Source organism: Moschus berezovskii, chromosome 2, assembly GCF_049115385.1.
Source record: "Moschus berezovskii isolate FMDL1 chromosome 2, NW_MosBer_1.0, whole genome shotgun sequence".
NCBI lineage: Eukaryota > Metazoa > Chordata > Mammalia > Artiodactyla > Moschidae > Moschus > Moschus berezovskii.
Window position 1 is genome coordinate 81546149 of NC_142461.1, and position 20520 is coordinate 81566668.

Sequence of the window (20520 nt, forward strand, 5' to 3'; positions counted from 1 at the left end):
TAATAGAATGGAAGAGTAACTGCAATGAGATGCCCAAAGAAATGGATGCCATTGTGTCTAGAATAAAAGTGAAGTAGATTTAAGTAAGGGGAAAAAAAAGAACTACTTTCTCTGAGGTTAATGCACTATTTCAAAACATTCACATTATGAATTTGTATATTTCATTTCCCCTTACCATCAAATAGTCGTTCTAATACATTTAAACACCGAATCCATTTAACTGCTTTACTGATAGCTGGCAATTTTGCCATCTTCTCCCTCCAAGATGACATCCTTAGAGACCTTATGACTCATGTTGCTGATCCTGTGAATATCCCAGTTCATGCCTCCTCATCCTTTCTGTTTCAGGGACCTCTTTTGCCTCAACCTTACATTACTCTAATTTTCTGTTCTTGGTTTCCTTCCATTTCATCACTGATTTTTAGACCTCATCTCCTGATTAACAACTCATGGTTATTCCTTTATAATTGCCAACTTTGATTATGCTATCACCTGCTCCCTTTTGGGGTTATTTTTCCCATCATTTTTCTACTGCTAAGTTACCAAGCACTATTACTCAAGGTCATATAAATACCCCATTAGATTCTAGAAGTTCATTGCAGCTGGACATATGTTGCTTGGAATCCTTTTAAATTCATATTCTATTTGCCACAATAACTTCAGCAAATCTACCTATTCACTTATAGCCACTAATTCTATGCATATCATCTATGACTTTCTCCAATTTCACTAATTTTAACCTCTAAAATAGATTTTACCGGCATATTCTTACTGCTGAAGCTGAAGCTTCAATACTTTGGCTGCCTGATATGAAGAGTCAACTCATTAGAAAAGACCCTGATGCTGGGAAAGATTGAAGGCAGGAGGAGAAGGGGACAGCAGAGGATGAGATGGTTGGGTGGCATCACCAACTCAATGGACATGAGTTTGAGCAGACTCCGGGAGATGGTGAAGGACTGGGAAGCCTGGCGTGCTGCAGTCTATGAGGTCACAAAGAGTCAGATACAACTGAGTGACTGAACAACAACCGGCATACTCTGTCCCCTTCATTCATTCTATCACCAAAAATAGAAGACAACTTTCACTAATATAATAATCCTCTGTAAATTTACCTCATTTAATTGCTGGGAAAGGTTGGGGGTGGGAGGAGAAGGGGACGACCGAGAATGAGATGGCTGGATGGCATCACCGACTCTGTGGACATGAGTTTGAGTGAACTCCGGGAGTTGGTGATGGACAGGGAGGCCTGGCGTGCTGTGATTCATGGGGTCGCGGAGAGTCGGACACGACTGAGCGACTGAACTGAACTGAACTGAATCTTCCCAATAACCAAAAACAATATAGCATTTGAGATCAATAGTTCAAAAGATATCTTAGGAAATGTCCACACTGACCTTCCAAACTGTAGTGGACACAACTGGTGCTGCCTTTAGACACCCTCTGATCCTGTTTGCAATTTCTATGCACTCCAGGGCCCAGCTACCGTGTCATTTTATTTTTAGTAACTCATATAGGCAACATTTTTCAGAGGACAGCTGCTAGAATCTTCTTTTGCAAGTGGTTCTGAGAGCAAGAAATCTTGGGAATGTATATCTCCCCAGGGTTGCCCTATACAGTGAATAACTGGCTGGAAATTTGAAGTCAAGCTCCCTTGCTAAGTGAGGTTTACCCTCCAAAACTTTCCAAAGCTCACAGTTGAACCTTTGTTTGGCTCCTTTCTTATTTGACTTCTACCTGACTTGAATTTTCATTCCAGGATCTGTTTTCAGAGATACCTGATTTAAGATTCAAATCTTGTCCATCTGCTAATCCTCATTGTTCCTATTCCACCCTATTGCTTCTTCCTCACCAAGGTTACTGCTAAACTCCTTGGAATCTGTCTCCTCTTTACACACATTTTCTTCCACCCCTCAGCTTATGAATATGTGCAATACCCCCCTGGTCCCATGCTAAGACAAACCTTTCTTTATACCCTACTATCTTCTCAACAAACTTTCTATTTTTTACTCTTTTCCTTCATTGTCCAAGTTTCTGTCACTGTATTCTAAATATTCTGGCTCTATTTTCTAATTACCTTTCACTTATTAACTCTTTATATTTGGCTTCTGCTTTTATCAATTTCCTAAAATTCATAACAATTAAGAATGTCATCCCTTTCACCAATTACATGTCCTCTTTTCTGCGTCTATGTCTCTCAATCTCCTTCTTGCAGGTACATTTGAAGTTCTTCCTAAAACTCTCTTCTCTTGATTTCTATGAAAGTGATTTTTCTGAGTACTTGAAATGGCTTCTTTCTCTGCATTTCTTTTGCCTTATTGCTAATTTTCTTTTTGCTCCTCATAATCATTTTATCCCTTATTTGTAAATGTTCTTCATTTGTGTCATTAGACCTTTTTTCCTGTAGTCTTCCTTGAATAATTTCACCCACTACCATTTTTTATTGCAGAACCTGAACTCTGTTGGAATAAGTAGGAATGACTCTCTATTTATCCAAATCTTGCTTCTATTTATGCTCTACTAACTATCTCTTCTACAGAATTTGCTATCTCAGGAAGAATCCAAGACTTCCTAGACAATTCTAGTTAAACAAACAGAATGATATTATTAAGATTAATTCTCATGCATAAAAGACCAGACCTTTCTAAGTCTAAACTTATATCTCATATCTATTTTAAAATCTTCTTCCTTATTTCCAGCTTTGATCTGACTCCTCCTGGCTTAAGAACTTGCAGTAAAAATGTCATGTAACTTTTCCATTTATAACTTTTATATTTATTTTAGTTTCCCACTTATATATTGGTCTCTGGTTGGCTCTCTTTCTTGATCTGAGGGCAGAGAAAGAATCCTTCCTCTTCCTCCATAACATCCTTCCTGGAAGGATAAAGAACCATTCCTAAGAATTTCTTAAAGAATGCAACAACTTCAACATACTTCTGATCTCTGTTTATGTGGATTCTCTGGCGTTCTGGGGAAGGCTTAGGAGAGACGATCCAGGACCAGTTTGTGTTTCAATTAGTAAACTGGGATGGAGTCATCATAATATTTTTAAAATGTAGGGAATCCAATTGCCAATTGTCTGGCCCTGACTTATCTTCCACCTACATTAACTACTTTTCCCTACATGTCCTTTATATACTTTTGCTCTTGGCAATGTTCTTTGCTTTGCCACTACTAATTTTTTATTTATTTTATTTCTTATTCATATATTTCTACTCCATCTCAGAAACATTCTTTCTTCATGTCTCCTCAATAAACTGTCTACTAATCATCACCACAGCTGCTACTACCCTCAATTTTACTACCTACACCAGTCATAAGCTATCTCTGTTTTCTGAAAATTTAATGTAGTTTTATAATAGTCGTATAAAAATTTTCACTTTAACATGAAATTTAGGTATCAGATTTAAGCTTGAGTTACTTCAAAATAGTCTTTTGGTGCTTCCATATTAGTTCTACTTTACATTATGTTACTTAATTTTTTAACAAAATTTTGTACTTGTTTAAAAGTTTAAACAGAAAACTTATTGTGAACAAAAGCTACACCTTATTTATATCATCATACCTTACAGTGTCTACTGGTATCTTTCACATCACCTATCATCCTGCTTTGTCAACATGGACTGAATTAAAGGCTGAGGAGGAGATGGAGACATCCTGACATGACCTTGTTGACTAGGAGTAGCACTTAAACTGACAAAATAGTGAAGTATATGAAGAGTTTTTGCCTGATGTCTTCAATCATTCTAAAGTGAAATAGATATATGCTAAGATGACTGTACAAAATATACTTAACAAAAGAAGAGAAAACTAAAGATTGATAAGTTAGCAGCAAGAGGCCTGTTAAATTGAACTGCATAAATCAATATTAGACCAGGCACAAGAAGTTCTCTAGAATAAAGTGAAGCACTGGACTTATTATAAATATGATGGGAAGAAATCATATCATTCAAACAAACCCATTTCCTGTGTATCTATAATATTTCATAACATTCAAATTATATTTGTTCCTACCTTCAAAATAATTACATATAGTCCAACAATTGATCAGGTTTATTTTTTCCATTGAGGGTATACTGATTCACTGCTTTATTATAAAGTATAAATGAAAAAGAGATTTTAAAAATGTCATTGCATTAGTCAGTGTTAGTCATTCAGTCATGTCTGATTCTTTGTGACCCTATGGACTATAGCTCACCAGGATCCTCTGTCCAAGGAATTCTCCAGGCAAGAATACTGGAGTAGGTTGCCATTCCCTTCTCCAGGGGATCTTCCTGACATAGGGATCAAACCAGAGTTTGAACCTGCATTACAGGCTGATTCTTTATCATCTGAACCACCATCACATTGGAAGAGGAAATTTTATATTCAAGTTTACAGGTATGATGTAGACACACTGAATTGACTCATGTGTTTTACTCTTGGAACTAAACAAAATTATACCTTGTCTCACATTCTTAATGTGTACTGGCAAGTGTCCATGAACATGCAGTTGTAGGCAAGAGAATGTACAGGGCAAGTCAGACCCAACTCAAATATTTTCTAAAACATCTAGCTTTTCCAGCATTTTATCATTATTGTTTATTCTCTCTTTCACTTATAGCTCTAGTCTTTAAATTTTTATTATAACTTTTTGTTAAATCTGTTAAGCCTATTTTCTGATATGCTTGATATTTTTGTTTATTAGTTTCTGTAATACATATATGTGTATATAGAACAGGTAGCACACATACATACATACATACATACATATATAATGCAACATAATCTTTGAAATTTAGAAAGTATAACTCTCCCATATGTCATGTTAATTACAGAGTAATATATTTTAATTGTGGTATCAGTTTCCTTATCTGTAAAATGGAGGAAATAATGCCACTCTGGGCTTCCCTGTTGACTCAGTGGTAAAGAATCTGCCTGCCAATGCAGAAGACTTGGGTTCAATCCCTGAGTCAGGAAGATACTCTGGAGAAAAAAATGGTGTGCATGAGTGTGTGCAGTTGCTTCAGTCGTGTCCTACTCTTTGCAGCCCTATGGACTGTAGTCCACCAGGCTCCTCTGTCCATGGGATTCTCTAGGCAAGAATACTGGAGTGGGTTGCCACGCCCTTCTCCAGGGAATCTTCCCAACCCATACTTCCTGCATTGTAGGTGGATTCTTTACCCCTGAGCCAACTGGGTAGCAATGGCAACCCCTTCCATATTCTTGCCTGGGAAATCCCATGGTCAGAAGAGCCTGGTGGGCTACAGTCCATGGGGTATAGGAGAGTCAGACATGATTTAGTCATTAAAAGGCAACTAAAACACTCTAATAAGTTTGTTATAAACTTTTAAACAGAGTGAAAGAGGACTTCACTGGTGAATTCTGAGCAAAGAAGTTACTGCCACTTATATTTAAGAAGGATCATTAGGCTGTGACATGAAGAATAGACTGTAGGAATACAAGGATAGAAGATGGTAATCCACAATCCTGAAATGCTGGCAAGAGTGATTACACTCAGACTAGGGTGGAAACAATGAAAACTGGGAAGTAGGTAAAGCATAAATGAATTTTGAAGCCAAAGGTAACAGGATTTCTGTTATACTGAACATAGAATATGTGAGAGAGATACCAAAAATGTCATAGTCTCTTTGAAATTCATCTCAAGATTTTCCCCTACTAATAGAAACTCAGTTTATTTAATTGAAACTATGAATAGAAACTCAGATTGTATAATTTTAATTAGACTGTAGAGTTTGGTTGTCCAAATGGAAAAATGGAACTTTCAGTAAGACAGATAGACATACTTATCTGTAACTTAAGAAGAAGAAAAAACAAAGCTTGGGATGAACATGTTGATATAACAATTATAAATACAGAAATGGAAACTGAAGCTTTCGAAATACTGAAGAACAAGGTTGGCCATCAGATGGTTACTTCATTCAGCAAAAAAAAAAAAAAAACTGATCTCCAAACATGTGAACAGTTTTAGGGAAGAACTTTAAATGAATAGTCTAGAAAAGCATTGTTGTACTTTTGGATTTACACAAACATTAAAGAACTGCATAAGGACTTCCCTGGTGGTCCATTGGTTAAGAATCACCTTCCAGTACAGAGGACAAGGGTTTGATCCCTGATCTGGAAAAATTCCACATACCTTGGAGCAACTAAACCCATGTGCCATACCTACTGAATCCCAGGCACCCTAGAGTCCCTGCAATTAGAAGGCCACCACACCGCAAGTGGAGAGTAGCCTCCACTTGCCTCAACTAAAGAAAGTCTGCAGGTAGCAATGAAGACTCAGTGCAGCCATAATACATAAATACACATAATAAATGTAAGGCCATCAAATATGTACTGAACTACACATGACAAACTGAAAACAATCTTTTCCTTCCAGTTAGGTTAGATACTGAAATTTGTTTCAAACATTATGATTAAAAATAAATATTAATATCAACATATAGATTTTTCTTTTAATGAAACTTTAGAAAGTCACCTAAAATCCCCAAATATATGTAAATGTTAAACTTACCCTTTTTCTGGGTGCAAAGCTATAGATCTTGGTTGATCCAGGCCTTGGGAAATAACTACATAACGAAAAGATCCATTGAGTCTTGCAACTTCAATTAAGTTGAAACCGTGATCTGTCCAATATATGTTATCTAGAAGAAATATAGAAATGTTTATAATATAATTGTGAGAAAAATTATTTATTACTTATAGCTAAAATTAACTTTCTGAACATTCATATGACCATAAAGAAATCATTTACCTCCTATATTCTTTTTTAATAGAAAGCTATAAATAAACTAATATGTAAATACTTCTTAATCTCACACATCTACTGTTTAACCCTATAATGATACTTTTGTGTGTTAAAAATAAATGGGAACTTCTCTCACCTGAAAAAGAGCTCTATTTTCACTTTCTACTGACTTCAGGCAAAAGACAACTTCTAATACTTTTTTACCAGCCTCATGGGACTCTCAGGAGAGTTGAGCAAAGTTAATACTTCTACATAAAAACACGTATACAAAGGCTCAAAAGTATTAGAAAGAGTGAAACGAAAAGCAAAAGAGACCATTTATCTCTGTGGCTAGAAGTACAAACAAACAAAAAACCTGTGATGACTCAGAAACGGAATTTTTATGAAGCATATTGAGCCCCTAACAATATAGGCTTAAAACAAAAACAGAAAGCTATGGATTTTACCAGCAATCCAGTCAATAGCTATTCCTTCCACTCTTCCCAAGCCATTGGTGATGATGTCTTCTTTCCAAGTTTGATCTCTTTTAGCTCGGCTAATTTTATTGAAGCCCATATCTGTCCAGTAGATGGTATCATTTTCTATTGATAAAACAAACAGACAAACATACATACGCTATAAAATGTATTGATATATGTATTTGTTGTTATTCAGTTGCTAAGTTGTGTCCAACTCTTTGAACATGGACTGAAGCAAGCCAGACTTTGTCCTTCACCATCTCCCAGTTTGCTCAAACTCATGTCCATTGAGTTGGTGATGCCATCAAACCATTTAACCCTCTGTTGCCCCCTTCTCCTCCTGCCCTCAATCTTTTCTAGCATCAGGGATATATGTGTTAGGAGCACATTACATCAGCATTTTGAGTGTTATCATCCTGGGTATACCAGAGTAAAAGTGTTCTTCATTAAAATTTACTAATAAAAATGTTAAGAAAGATATTAAAACCACATGAGAAAACCTAGTCAAATATGTTTTTTAAAACCTTTTTAAAATATATGAACAAAGAGTCTATTACATCCATTTAATTTTTTCATTTTTCTATTCATTTAAATTCATAAATACTTATCTCCCATGAATTTACAATTTTGATATCATACCATATTATTTTGGACCACAGTGTTTCTCATAACATCTATTCTAATGTCATATAATAATACTACTGGAGATAATCAACAAAGTCTCAAAGTAGAGAGAGAATAGAAAGAAACAGGACATTTCAATTATGTAAAGGGTGTTTTAAACATAAGGTCACTCAAAATGTATAAATCCTTAAAAGTACCTTATCATCCAATTATTCCTTCTGAGGTACTAGTTTCCCAAATATCAACTACAAACCCTGTGCATTCTTTTTCAAACTCTCATTGTAAAAATGGGCTTAAGAACACTTGAAGAATGGCTCTGTGCTATCACAGAGTCTTTAAATAACAGTGCTTTTTGAATATTTGAATGAAAAATGTGTCTGAAGACTATAAATGAAATATATGTGCATGCATATGCATAAAGGGTAGCAATTATAGATCAATGATGTTAAATACAGCCACCAGAAAGACACTGGGGACAAATCATTAAATAATAAATTTGCTACCAACTAAGTAAGTTTTTGTGTTGTGACCTACATGGCTAACGAAGAACAAATCCTTTAAGACCAATATAATTTCCATCTGGCATAGTGACAGGCTATGGAAATAAAGAAAAAGCAATTAGTATAAAAAAGCCATTTATCAGTAAGTGTGGGGGTTCTGCTTCAAATGAAATATCGTCTAAATTCTATTACCTATCTGGGGAAAAATTCCAAACAGCCCTTGTTTGCAACAGTGGTTTAGTCAGATACATGCTTGAATCAGAGCAGAGATACCATTTTCATATACATATCTGGAAAGTAAGGACTTGTTTCATCTTTCCCATTTTATCAAAGTATCCATTGATATGTTTTCATGATTGAAGGAATGAACTGATCAACAAAAATAAGCACTACTTTTGCATAAATACTTAAGTGTTATATGAAGAGCCCCACTCTCTTCTGCAAACATTAGACCCATATAGCCAGATACTTATTTTGTATCTCCACTGGAATATAAGAAAAGGCAATCTTAACTGTGAAAGACAAATTTGGTGTTTCTACTTGAAACATGCCTTTCTCACAGTCTTCCACATGGCAGCTCCCCTTGCCATGGTGATATGATGAAGGGCACCTCCATCTTTTGTTTCTTGGGTTAAAAACCTTATGCTGTCCTTAATAATTTTTTCTCATTCTTCACATCTAATTCATCACCAACTACTCTCGTCTTCAATTTATTACCAAATATTTTAGCTCCTTTTATTCTTTAAAATCATATCGCTCATCTCACCATTCTCACACTGTCTAATTAGAATGTAATCCAAGTCATTATTACCTCCTACCTGAAGTACTGCAAAGACTCTAACTTAAGTCCAAGTTCCACTTTTGCCTCAAGTCTCCCTTTCCTCATGAGCCTTTTCTCCATTGAGGGTCTACTGTCACCCTATTCAAATTCAGTAAGATAATTTCTCTACTCTTCATTCAGAGTTCTGATCATTTTCCATCTCATCCAAGGTAAAAGTAAAGTTCCTTCCCAAGACCTTCCTTCATGATCCACCCACACCCTTCAACTCTCTCTCACCTATTATCCTTCCGCTCTCCCCGCTTTAGTAACAAGAACTTCCTCTCCCTAAAACAAACCAGATACTGTTCAGTCTAAATTTCTTTCCATCACTTTTTCTTCTGCTTTGGATGTTCTTTCCCTAGCTACTTGCATGGCTCTGTCTTAGCTCAAATATTTCCCTTCTTACTCAAACTGGCCCTGAATACTCTATAGAAATTATTTCCTTGTCATGCTCCATTTCCCTTACAGACCTGTTTTTCTCCACAGCATGTATTACTGTCAAGCACATTAGATAATTACTGGTTTGTTTGTTTAGCATCTGTCTTGTCTCACAGAAACATAATCCCTTTGAGGGATGGGACTTAATTTTGTTCACTGTCTTGTCCCTGGCACCTAGAAGAGTGCCTAGCACATACTAAGGTCAGAGTAAATATCTGATGAACAAATGAATTAATGCGATGTGTAATACAAAGACTGGTTGATAGGAGACACAACTAAGGGAGACAAAACTTGTACATGAGAAACTTTATAAAGCAATTAAGGAAGAGAAGGTATGCCCATTGAAAAATTACTATAGTTGATAATAGTATAGTATGAACAACATATTAGTAGTAAAGAAAAGAGGCTTTAAAAAATTTTATTTTGGCCACACCACATATGGGATCTTAGTTCCCTCACCAGGGATCAAACCTATGCCCCCTGCATTGGAACCACTGAGTCTTAACCACCAGACTGCCAGGGAAGTCCTAAGACAAGTGTTTTTATGAGTTCAAAGAAGACACTGACAACAATCTTCACAGGTATTAGAATAAAAAAGACACTAAATATATAGTTGACCCTTACTTTTTCCTATTATTCTCTAATAGCTTTGCCAGCCCTGCAAAATTTTATTCAGTATAACCACAAAGCATTCTTTCACACATATACCATATTATTTTACACATACTTTACTATTATATTGACTTGAAACTGCATCTCTGCATTTATTCTTGGAAACTATCTGAGATATGTGTTAGGTAAGGACTGCAATTGACTCAATATTTACCAAAACAGTTACATGTGCAGTAGATACCTCATGAATATTCAATATATGAATAATAGATTAATTTGTAACACTGAGACCATCTCTAAATGGTCAAAGCCACTGGATTAGAACATTGAGTAACTGAGATGTTTTCTTATATTCTTTTATGCTGTATATTTGGGATATTCGTAAGCAAATCAGTCATGTAGTGATGTATTAAGGAGGACCAATAGGATAGAACATTTAAGTCACTCATTCACATCCAATTCTCCTTTCCTTATATTAACATATATATTGTATAACTCTACACTCTAAGTTGAATAATTTCCCTAAGATATAAGAATTGATGCTTTTGAATTGTGGTGCTGGAGAACACTCTTGAGAGTCCCTTGGACTGCAAGGAAATCCAACCAGTCCATTCTAAAGGAGATCAATCCTGGGTGTTCATTGGAAGGACTGATGCTAAAGCTGAAACTCCAATACTTTGGCCACCTCATGCGACGAGTTGACTCACTGGAAAAGAGTATGATGCTAGGAGGGATTAGGGGTAGGAGGAGATGGGGACGACAGAGGATGAGATGGCTGGATGGCATCACCGACTCGATGGACATGAGTTTGAGTGAACTCTGGGAGTTGGTGATAGACAGGGAGGCCTGGTGTGCTGTGATTCATGGGGTCACAAAGAGTCAGACGTGACTAAGCGGCTGAACTGAACTGAACTGAAGATATAAGAATATGTATTCAAATACCCAGGAATATAACTAAATAAATATAAGTTACATCAAGAATGTTTTAATTAGTAATAGAATCAGGCAGAAAGATGACAAAATCTTATGACAAACTTGAAAAATATAAAGTGGAAATACATATAAAGATAGAAAAGGATGAAAGACTATCATAACTGCACTCCAATACTTATTCTAAAATATGACTTTTTAACTCTAATGATGTCCATTCAAGAAATACTTACATAATACTTAGTAAATGCTAAGCATCCATGTAGGCATAGAAGTACAATGGTGAACACATAGATTTTACTCCTGAAATTATAGATTTCACTTCTGGAGCTGACTTTAAAATTAACTATCCTATGACATATAACAATCAGTAAAATATAACTGTAAAACTGGAAAGTAAAATTTGTAATTGATAATAATAATTATAGTTAGTGGTCTATTTTCTTCTGAGTAATTAATGCTATTGGTCACCTGTCATGAACACACTAGATTGCATGTTATATTCTCATCTATGTCTTAAAATAGACATACAGTGTCATTTCTGTTGGGTACATAAACACAGGTAGAATTGTTGAGTCATAGGTCGACTTTAGTAAGTAGGGCTTTCTTTAATATGCATTAATTATCTGAAATAATTTTTCCCCCAAAAAAAGTCTACTCTATAGACTTTCTATAACTACTGTTGAGCTCCACCACCTGCTCCATACATGGCTGGCTCAACCATAAATACCTCCTAGGACAGATGAATATGCGAGAAATTCTAAAAATTCTCTGATTTCAAGGAACTAGCCTCCAAGCTTATCTATCTTGTTTCATAGCATTTACCTTGTTGAATAAAAGGAAAGTTACTAGAGTAGTATGTTTATTTGAATAAATCAGATATAGAAAAGCAAATAATGTTAAAATCACTGACACATGAAATCTAAAATACCGTATGTGAAACAAATCACCAGTCCAGGTTTGACGCATGATACAGGATGCTCGGGGCTGGTGCATGGGGATGACCCAGAGGGAAGATAAGGGGAGGAGGGAGGTGGGAGGGGGGCTCAGGAAAGGGAACTCATGTACACCTGGGATGGATTCATGTCAATGTATGGCAAAACCAACCAATATCATATTGTAAAATAATTAGCCTCCAATTAAATAAATAAAAATAAATAAAACAGAAACAGACTCACAGATATAGAAAACAAACTAGTGGTTACCAGCTGGGGAGAAGTCGGTGGGGAAGGGCAAGTAGGGGTTTGGGATTAAGAGAAACTACTATGTATAAAATACATTAAGTAACAAAGATATATTTATAGCATAGGGAAATATAGCCATTATTTTGTAATAACTTTAAATGGAGTATGATTTATGGAAAACTTGAATCACTTTGCTACATACCTGAAACTAATATAATATTGTAAATCAACTATATATAAATAAAAATAAGTACATAGGCATGGCTATATTTCAATAAACTTTTATTTACAAAAAATTTACTTAAGTACATTTGATACTAAAATTTACAACTTTGATGAGCTCAGTTTACCTTCCCAATTTTAATTGTTTCCATTCTGTTGGACCCATTCATTATATTCTATCCTACATATTGAAAGAAAGGAGGATTGTGCTCAATTCCCAAAGTTAAATTATGGAAAATTCTATAAAATGTATATCCTGGGGCTGCCCTGGTAGCTCAGCGGTAAAGAATCTACCTGTCAACACAGGAGACACAGGTCTGAGAAGATACCACATGCCGCAGAGCAACTCAGCTTATGGACCACAACTACTAATTCTGTGCTCTAGAACCTGCAAACCACAACTAGTGAGCCTATGTACCACAACTAGTGAAGCCCACATGCCCTAGAACCTCGTGTTCTGCAGTCAGAGAAGCCACCACCAACAAGAAGCCCATGCACCGCCACTAGAGAGTAGCCCCTGCTTCCTGCAACTAGAGAGAAGCCCATGCAGCAACAAAGACCCAGCACAGCCAAGAAATAAATAGATAAATAACAACAACAAACGTGTTCTGGTTTCCTGATAAACTTCAGTCTTGGGTTCTAGAGAATTTTTTACCTGTGGCTATTCAACAAATTTCACCAGCTACACTCTTTATTATTATCTTATAGAGAAAGCTGTCAGGACTTTGCTGTTGCATTTTTAGCTTCTGTTGTTATATACAAACAAGATTCGGCTGTATGGAGCCAATACAATTCTTGGTATCAGTGCTTATAGTGAACCTGCACTGTAACTGACTACTGGAATCAAAATGAACAATGTTCCTCGCTCCAAACACCAACTCTTGCTTGGACTTTATTTGCTATCACTTTCATATGAGCTGGTTGCAGACACATTTCTCATTTAAAAATCAAATATAAGCATTCTCCATGTTTGTTAGCTTTTAAATTAAAAACATTTTTTTTTTTTTTTGCTACTTATCAGCAGTGATCCTAACAGATACACCCAGAAACAAATTGTTTCTACATTTGCAAAGGCTGATTTAAGGCTACACAATCAATTAATTCCTCTAGTTTAAGTAAAACAATGGTCTCCAAACTGATTTTCATTCTAAAACTTTGACAGTTATGGCAGTTCCCTCTAATTCAAACTCTGATCTTTTACTCTTTCAATAGTTACCTTCTCTTATTTTTGTAAGAAGAAACTTTGTACTATTACTCCTGCATTTTCCAGTCATCATGTGTCTCAGTGTAATATTTTGTTTCTGTTCTGTGTCATTTCAGTCCAGAGTCAGGACTCAGTTTTTTCCCTTAATCCATGTCTTAGTGGCTCAGACGGTAAAGTGTCTGTCTGCAATGCAAGAGACCCGGGTTCAATCCCTGAGTTGGTAAGATCCCCTGGAGAAGGAAATGGCAGCCCACTCCAGTAATCTTGCCTGGAAAATCCCATGGACGGAGGAGCCTGGTAGGCTACAGTCCATGGGGTTGCAAAGTCAGACAAGACTGAGTGACTTCACTTTCATATCTTACTCTCTCACCTACATTTATACACAGAACTATATATACAAACTTGCAATACAGACAGTGCAATAGAATTCACAGAAGCGTGAGATACAAAAATTTATTATCACAACATAAAAACTTCAAGCTGAAAAATAAATGTCTTTATTCTAAAAGGTGTCCTAGCTATGCCCACCACAGGATTTGTGTTTTCCCAGTGGCAACTTCATATTGGGCTCCAGACATGTCTTATCCTCAGCTTCTCCTCTTGTCTCAATTTATCATTCCCTCCTCTTTCTGATTAGCCACTTTTCAGAAAGAACCCATGTCTAATCACTGCCCCCTTTCTCAGCAATAGGTCTGCCTTTAAATAATCTTTTTTTTTTTTTTTTTGGTTCTTAAATGGGTACCTATTAGAATTGCCTGGGAAAGTTTTCAAAGAATACTAAAGATGCAACCACACCTTAGAGATTTTTAAATTGCTTAGTCTAGGGTAGTAAGAACGTTGAGAATTACTAGTTAACCTGTCAAAGGTACAGATAAGGAAAACAGTTATTTAACAGGGTGAAGTATCTTGAGAAGGAGATTTCTATTATAAGATGCTACTCCCACCCCACCACGTCCCACCCTAACCTCCATTACAATCTTGTTATTAATGAGTCATTGCCAAAGGGATATTCAAGGAGAGAAGGGGGAGAAAAGAACTTGATATAACCTCCAGAATATTATATTATAGCTTTGGGGGTGACATTTTTCCCTCCAGTTTAGGCAGGACTTTAACTTGAAAAAATAATTTTAAAAAACTTTTGTTCAGTTGATCATGATTGGCCACTAGCCCCAGATATGTTAGAAATTACTGTTCTTCACTCTCTGCCTGATTCAAGTCAAATTACTTTGTTTTGATCTTTCTCCATTCCCAATAAACTGTTTTTTATTGAGCTGTTTGTGTTCTATACCACAAGTATGTATTTTTGCATGAATTTTTAAAAATTATATAGACATTGTGAACCCTGAAATTGATTGGTTCTCTTCCTGCACCAGTTATTAGAAACATAAAAGTTAAATTTGCTGCCCACTTCTACCAAAATTCTATAGAATTTCACAACATGATTTTATCTCTCATTTCATGTTATTTTTTTTCCTTAATTTTTCTCTTAGCACTCATTTTTTTCCTATCTTAATTGTTCATCTTATTTCAGTTTCTACATTTTTAGGAATCTCCATAAAATAATTTTTAGAATTGGATGTTATATATAAATAACACATTTTAACACATCAAATCATAATGTTACAGTGAAATCTTTTTGTTTAACTAGTAAGTTGTCTGCTAAAAATGGAAGGTTTAGTACTACCAAAGCAGCTACTACTTTCCAGTCACGCCCTGTTTCTGGCACACTCTGCATCATGGTGTACCTCATGAAACCTATGGAGCAAACTATGATATTATAGAAACTGGGAGGAAAGCAAGGTCAAAGTCATTAGGAAAGATTTCATGGAAGAAGTGAGGCTTTGACTGATCTTTGAAAAGCAGGTAACATTTGGATTAGGAGAGATACACAATATAGTTCCTAGAAACCTAGTTCAGAGAAATAACCAGTTTAATAAATGGGCTCATCTTTGTTAATAGGAGGGAGGGACAACAAAATCATTTCAGGAAGAATCATGAACCTAATTGATGATGACAGCCAGTTCTGATGGCTGGGAACAGATAAGAATTAAGCTGTACTTTCTAGTCTTTTCTAACTTTGAATCATTTCTTCAGACATTTTGCGGGTTAAAAGTGACCCAAGTTCTTGATATTCCATATTAAAAGGGATTCAACAGTAAAGTGCTAATGAATTACATTTGTTTCTTTTATTTTGAGAAAGGCAAATCAATACAAACCCTAATGGGCAATTTCCCTACAGCAACAAATCAGTAAGAACTTCATCTTGGGAGTAAATAAAATCTGCAAGACTTCAAAGTTTCTAGATATCTTAATCCCCTTAAGGTACAATGTTATGAAACCTTAGATAATGTACATTCTCTTTTAAATTACTCTTTTATCAAATAAGAAATATATGCCTGTTGAGCTTTTGTGTCCTGAATGAAATCTGCATTAAACATACTCATTATAAAAGCAATTCCATTTTCAGGTGTTGAACTGTTTCCTCTCAGGGTAACAAAAAAGAATCTTTCACATTTTCTTAAGCATTCGCTGTTTTATCTCTTCAAAGCAATAGCCAATGTGCTGTTTTTCATATGCATTAAGTTAGTTCTCACAGCCCTATGTGCTTAATTTTGACTTTCAGGTAGCATACAAGAACTCAAATGTGCTGTCACACTCCCGTCTTCTTCAGATAAGAAGAGGACCGATAGTAGCTCCAAGGAGAAATTGTTTTAATTTATTCTGTTTTAGACATCCAAAACAAAGCTGTAAAATTGAGACAGCATGTTGAGTAGATATATCTCGAGGGGACACCCACTCAGACATTTTTTCAGGAAACCATCATCCTACTTCAGCAAACACTAACGTTCTGTATCACTTTTAATTTTGAATAGAGAAAAGGCAGAAATCTTGTTCTTCAAATGTTCGGTTTCTATATTCTACCTCAAATTAGTTAAGTCAGACAAAGATGGAGTATCAAACTTAAAAACAGAGGATTTCCCAGCAAATATGTCTGGAGGTTTTTTGTTTTGTTACTTCTGGTGGAAAAAAAAAAAAAAAATCCTTAAGAAGTTTACTAAAGAAAGCAATGTAGTATAATAATTAACAGCTTGCATAGTGTAGTTGGATTTCCTGAGTTATAGATCTCAGCTGTATTACTTAGAGGCATTTTAAAGTTCCTTAATCTTTCTGTTCAGTTTCCCAATATGTGAACTGGGACTAATAAAGTGGCTATGAGGATAAGTAAATAAATCCTCTGTTTAAGTATGTAATGCCTAGTACAAAATATATATAATCAACTATTAAAATTTAAAATATAGGCTGTATGATATAACAAAATGAAATGTATACTAACTAGTTGGGTCTTCCCTGACAGTCTGGTGGGTTAAGATTCCACACTTCCACTTTAGGGAGCATGGGTTAGATCCTTGGTCAGGGAACTAAGATCCCATATACCAAATAAAAAGTATAATAATAAATTTGACAATTTTGTATACTTTGAAGTTTTAATGTGGTTTGAGTTTAATATACCATCATCTTTATAAATGTAAAATTACAGGAAATATTCTGATTCTCCTCTGAAAGTGAAGTCGCTCAGTCGTGTCCAACTCTTTGCGACCTCATGGATTGTAGCCTACCAGGCTCCTCCATCCATGAGATTTTCCAGGCAAGAATACTGGAGTGGGTTACCATTTCCTTCTCCAGGAGATCTTCCCAACTCAGGGACTGAACCAGGGTCTCCCGCATTGTAGGCAGACGCTTTATAAAAGGACAAATATATAAATTACTATCATCCAAAGAAAATAAAAAACAGTATAAAATTTCTTCAAAATTTACATTTGGCATTGTTATATATTTCCAAAGTAATTATTTATAATAAGAATTAATATTGATTTGGATGCATAGTGACATTTTCAGAAGGCAAAGTTAAGTTTACTATTAAAAGTGATACAGAAAATTTGCTCTAAAGATTAGTTGAAGTTGTCAGTGTTTATTGTACTTAAAGGACAAGACAAAAAAAATTTTTTTTCAAATTTGGAAAGAGTTACTATCAACACTTTTAAAGAATCAATAAAATTTATGTCCTAAATGGTTGTCTTAAATATCTATGCATACCATATAATTCAGAGGTGATGGATGAATAAGAATCTTAAGATATAATTATTTTCTCCATTGACTTTACTGTTATTTAGTCATAGCTAACATGATAAAACATAGTATATAAATGTGCTCTGAGCTTTAAGAAAAAATCACAATGATTCTATTTTTGTAAAAATATTCCTGATAAACATTTTTTAAACTGTATATTGATGCTTTTTATTCAAAGATAGTTGTATCATAAAGGGATACCAAAATGATCAAGAAGGCTCCTTCAATCTTCCCAAAGAATCAGTCACCCTCTTGCAAGTACTTGGTAGCCACAAACATCACCTATCATTTTACAGTAAGTCGCAGTTGTCTCTCAACTCATATGGAGACTACATTGAAAGTAAGATTCCGTATTATCTTTCTAGATAGCTCCTCAGAATCCATCACATTACTTTGGAGTATATAGATACAAAAGCTCAATGAATAAATAACCTAGCATGAATTCATGCCTTGAAACAGTTCAAATTCAACATGTCAGAACATAAACCAGAGCCGGGCTTCCCTATTTGCTCAGTGGTAAAGAATCTTCCTGCCAACGCAAGAGACATGGATTAGAGCCCTGATCTGGGAGAATCCCACATGCCAAGAAGCAGCTAAGCCTGTGTGCCACAACTATTGAGCCTGTACTCTAGAGCCTGGGCTACAACTATTGAGCCCACACATCCTAAAGCCTGTGCTAGCAACAAGAGAAGCCACTTCAGTGAGAAGCCTGTGTACTGCAACTGGAGAATGACCGGGCTTGCTGCAACTAGAGAAAAACCTGCACAGAAACGAAGATCCAGCACAGTAATAAATAAATAAATATTATTATTAAAAACAAACAAACAAACTTACAGAGCTGCCCTAAATCCACTCTTTGCTCCCTCTCAGTTGATGGGAAGAACTTACTCCCCATCACCCAAAGATCTGAAAGTTGTCCTTGATTCCATATGTATTTATTTATGTTACCATCACATCCAATCAATCACCAAGTCCTGCAGGTTTTGATTTCTACTTTGTTTTTCAATCTGCATATACCACTACAGTCTCATTCAGGTCTTTACTATTTCTTTTCTGAATGACTGCAACAGCCTCCTATATTGTTTCCTTCCTTCAGATTTATCTTCCTCGAATCTGTTTTCACAAATATCTTAGCTAAAATGCAAATCAGGTCTTCTCACATACCATTGTTCATGTTCCTAGATTTCTCACAATTTAGGATGAAGTTCAGATTACTTAGTAAGTCATATGAGACCATCTATGACCAAGAACAGTGGCCTCCAAACTTTTCTGATGAGTAAAATAATTTGAGTATTCTCTCTTTATCCCTCTTTCTCTCTCTATGTGTATATGTATGTTTATATATTTTTATATGTAACTATCATATATAAACCCATTATACATGTACACATACATGAAACATGCATATAAATATAAACTTTTAAAGGTCAAGAAAAATTAAATACAAACATTTGTAATATGTTTTACCCTATATTTGACTACACTATTAGTTACAGGGCATGCACCATGCTTCCCTTTTGGAAAAGATTCAGCCCATAGTACTGCTTTGGTTTTGTCTAGCACACCTCCTGCCTCAGGTCTGACCCTTGACTTACCACCATGTTCGTAATTGCCCTTACTCCCTGTGCACAGAGCCATCATATCACTTCTCTGTGCTTTTTCTCATGTCATTTCTTCTGTACCTCATTACCAAGAAAACTATTATTCAGATGTTAAGACTCATGCTTTCCTCCTCTAGGACGAATTCTCAATTATCCTAGTTTAAATCACCATCCTCCTTGTTGCTTACCTCCATAGCTGTGCTTAACTCAGAGTATTGCATAGCTTACTTGTATGAATCTTCCTTTCCATTAGATTGAAACTGATTTTTGCTCATCATGGATTCACAATGCCTATCTCTAGCTTTCCATAAATGGTAATTGAATACATTAAGTCCCCTAGATATGAACCTTCAAGTTATAAATTTTCAAAGATGTGAACATGCCCAGCTATTGTACTGTACTACTGTACTTTTCAAGGTACTGTAAGATTAAATTTTTTTTCTTTATTTTTTATATTTGTTTTTTGTTTTTAATGTATTATTTGTGTGGAAACTATTACAAACCTATTACAGTACAGTACCACATAGACAAGTTTGTTAGCTGGTACCTAGCCTAACTTTGTTGGACTTACAAAGAAATTGGACTTATGAACATATTCTCAGAACTGACCTCATTCATGTGTAGGGGACTTACTGTACATGTTGAACTCAATTAACAACAATGCAAATAGAATAAAGTAAATGGTTTAAAAAGAAGTTAAAAGCAGAGTATCATCTAGAGTAAAGGAGGGTAAGAGAAGACATAATTTGCTTAGATGATAATTTCCTGAGGTAGTAATATTTTAGCGGACTACTGAATTCAGAAGATTTTATGATAATAAAATATATCACAAAGCTCTAATCTTTAACACAATTTAATTGGATGACACAATAGTCTACCCATTTAGGAAACTAAGAAGCTGCAGAAATTTCAGCAACATTTTACCAGAACTATTAACCATGAATTTTGCATTTTAGGAATAAAGAAATAGTTAAAAAAAACAAATAAAACCTTGAAGCAAACAAAGTATTTATATGAACTAGGCTTTCAAGGGTGCATTTTAAAAATAGTCTTA

General features: G+C 35.3%; 1 protein-coding gene across 1 annotated transcript in view; it reads right to left on the reverse strand.

Moving 5' to 3' along the window:
* The window catches only part of LRP1B (LDL receptor related protein 1B), a 2241805-nt gene that overhangs the window by 592379 nt on the left and 1628906 nt on the right, over positions 1–20520 (reverse strand). The window contains exons 36-37 of the mRNA XM_088842364.1: positions 7192–7326; positions 6512–6641 (exon numbers count right to left, since the gene is read on the reverse strand). Coding sequence (XP_088698490.1) covers positions 6512–6641; positions 7192–7326 — 265 coding nt within the window. The remainder of the gene's footprint in view (positions 1–6511; positions 6642–7191; positions 7327–20520) is intronic.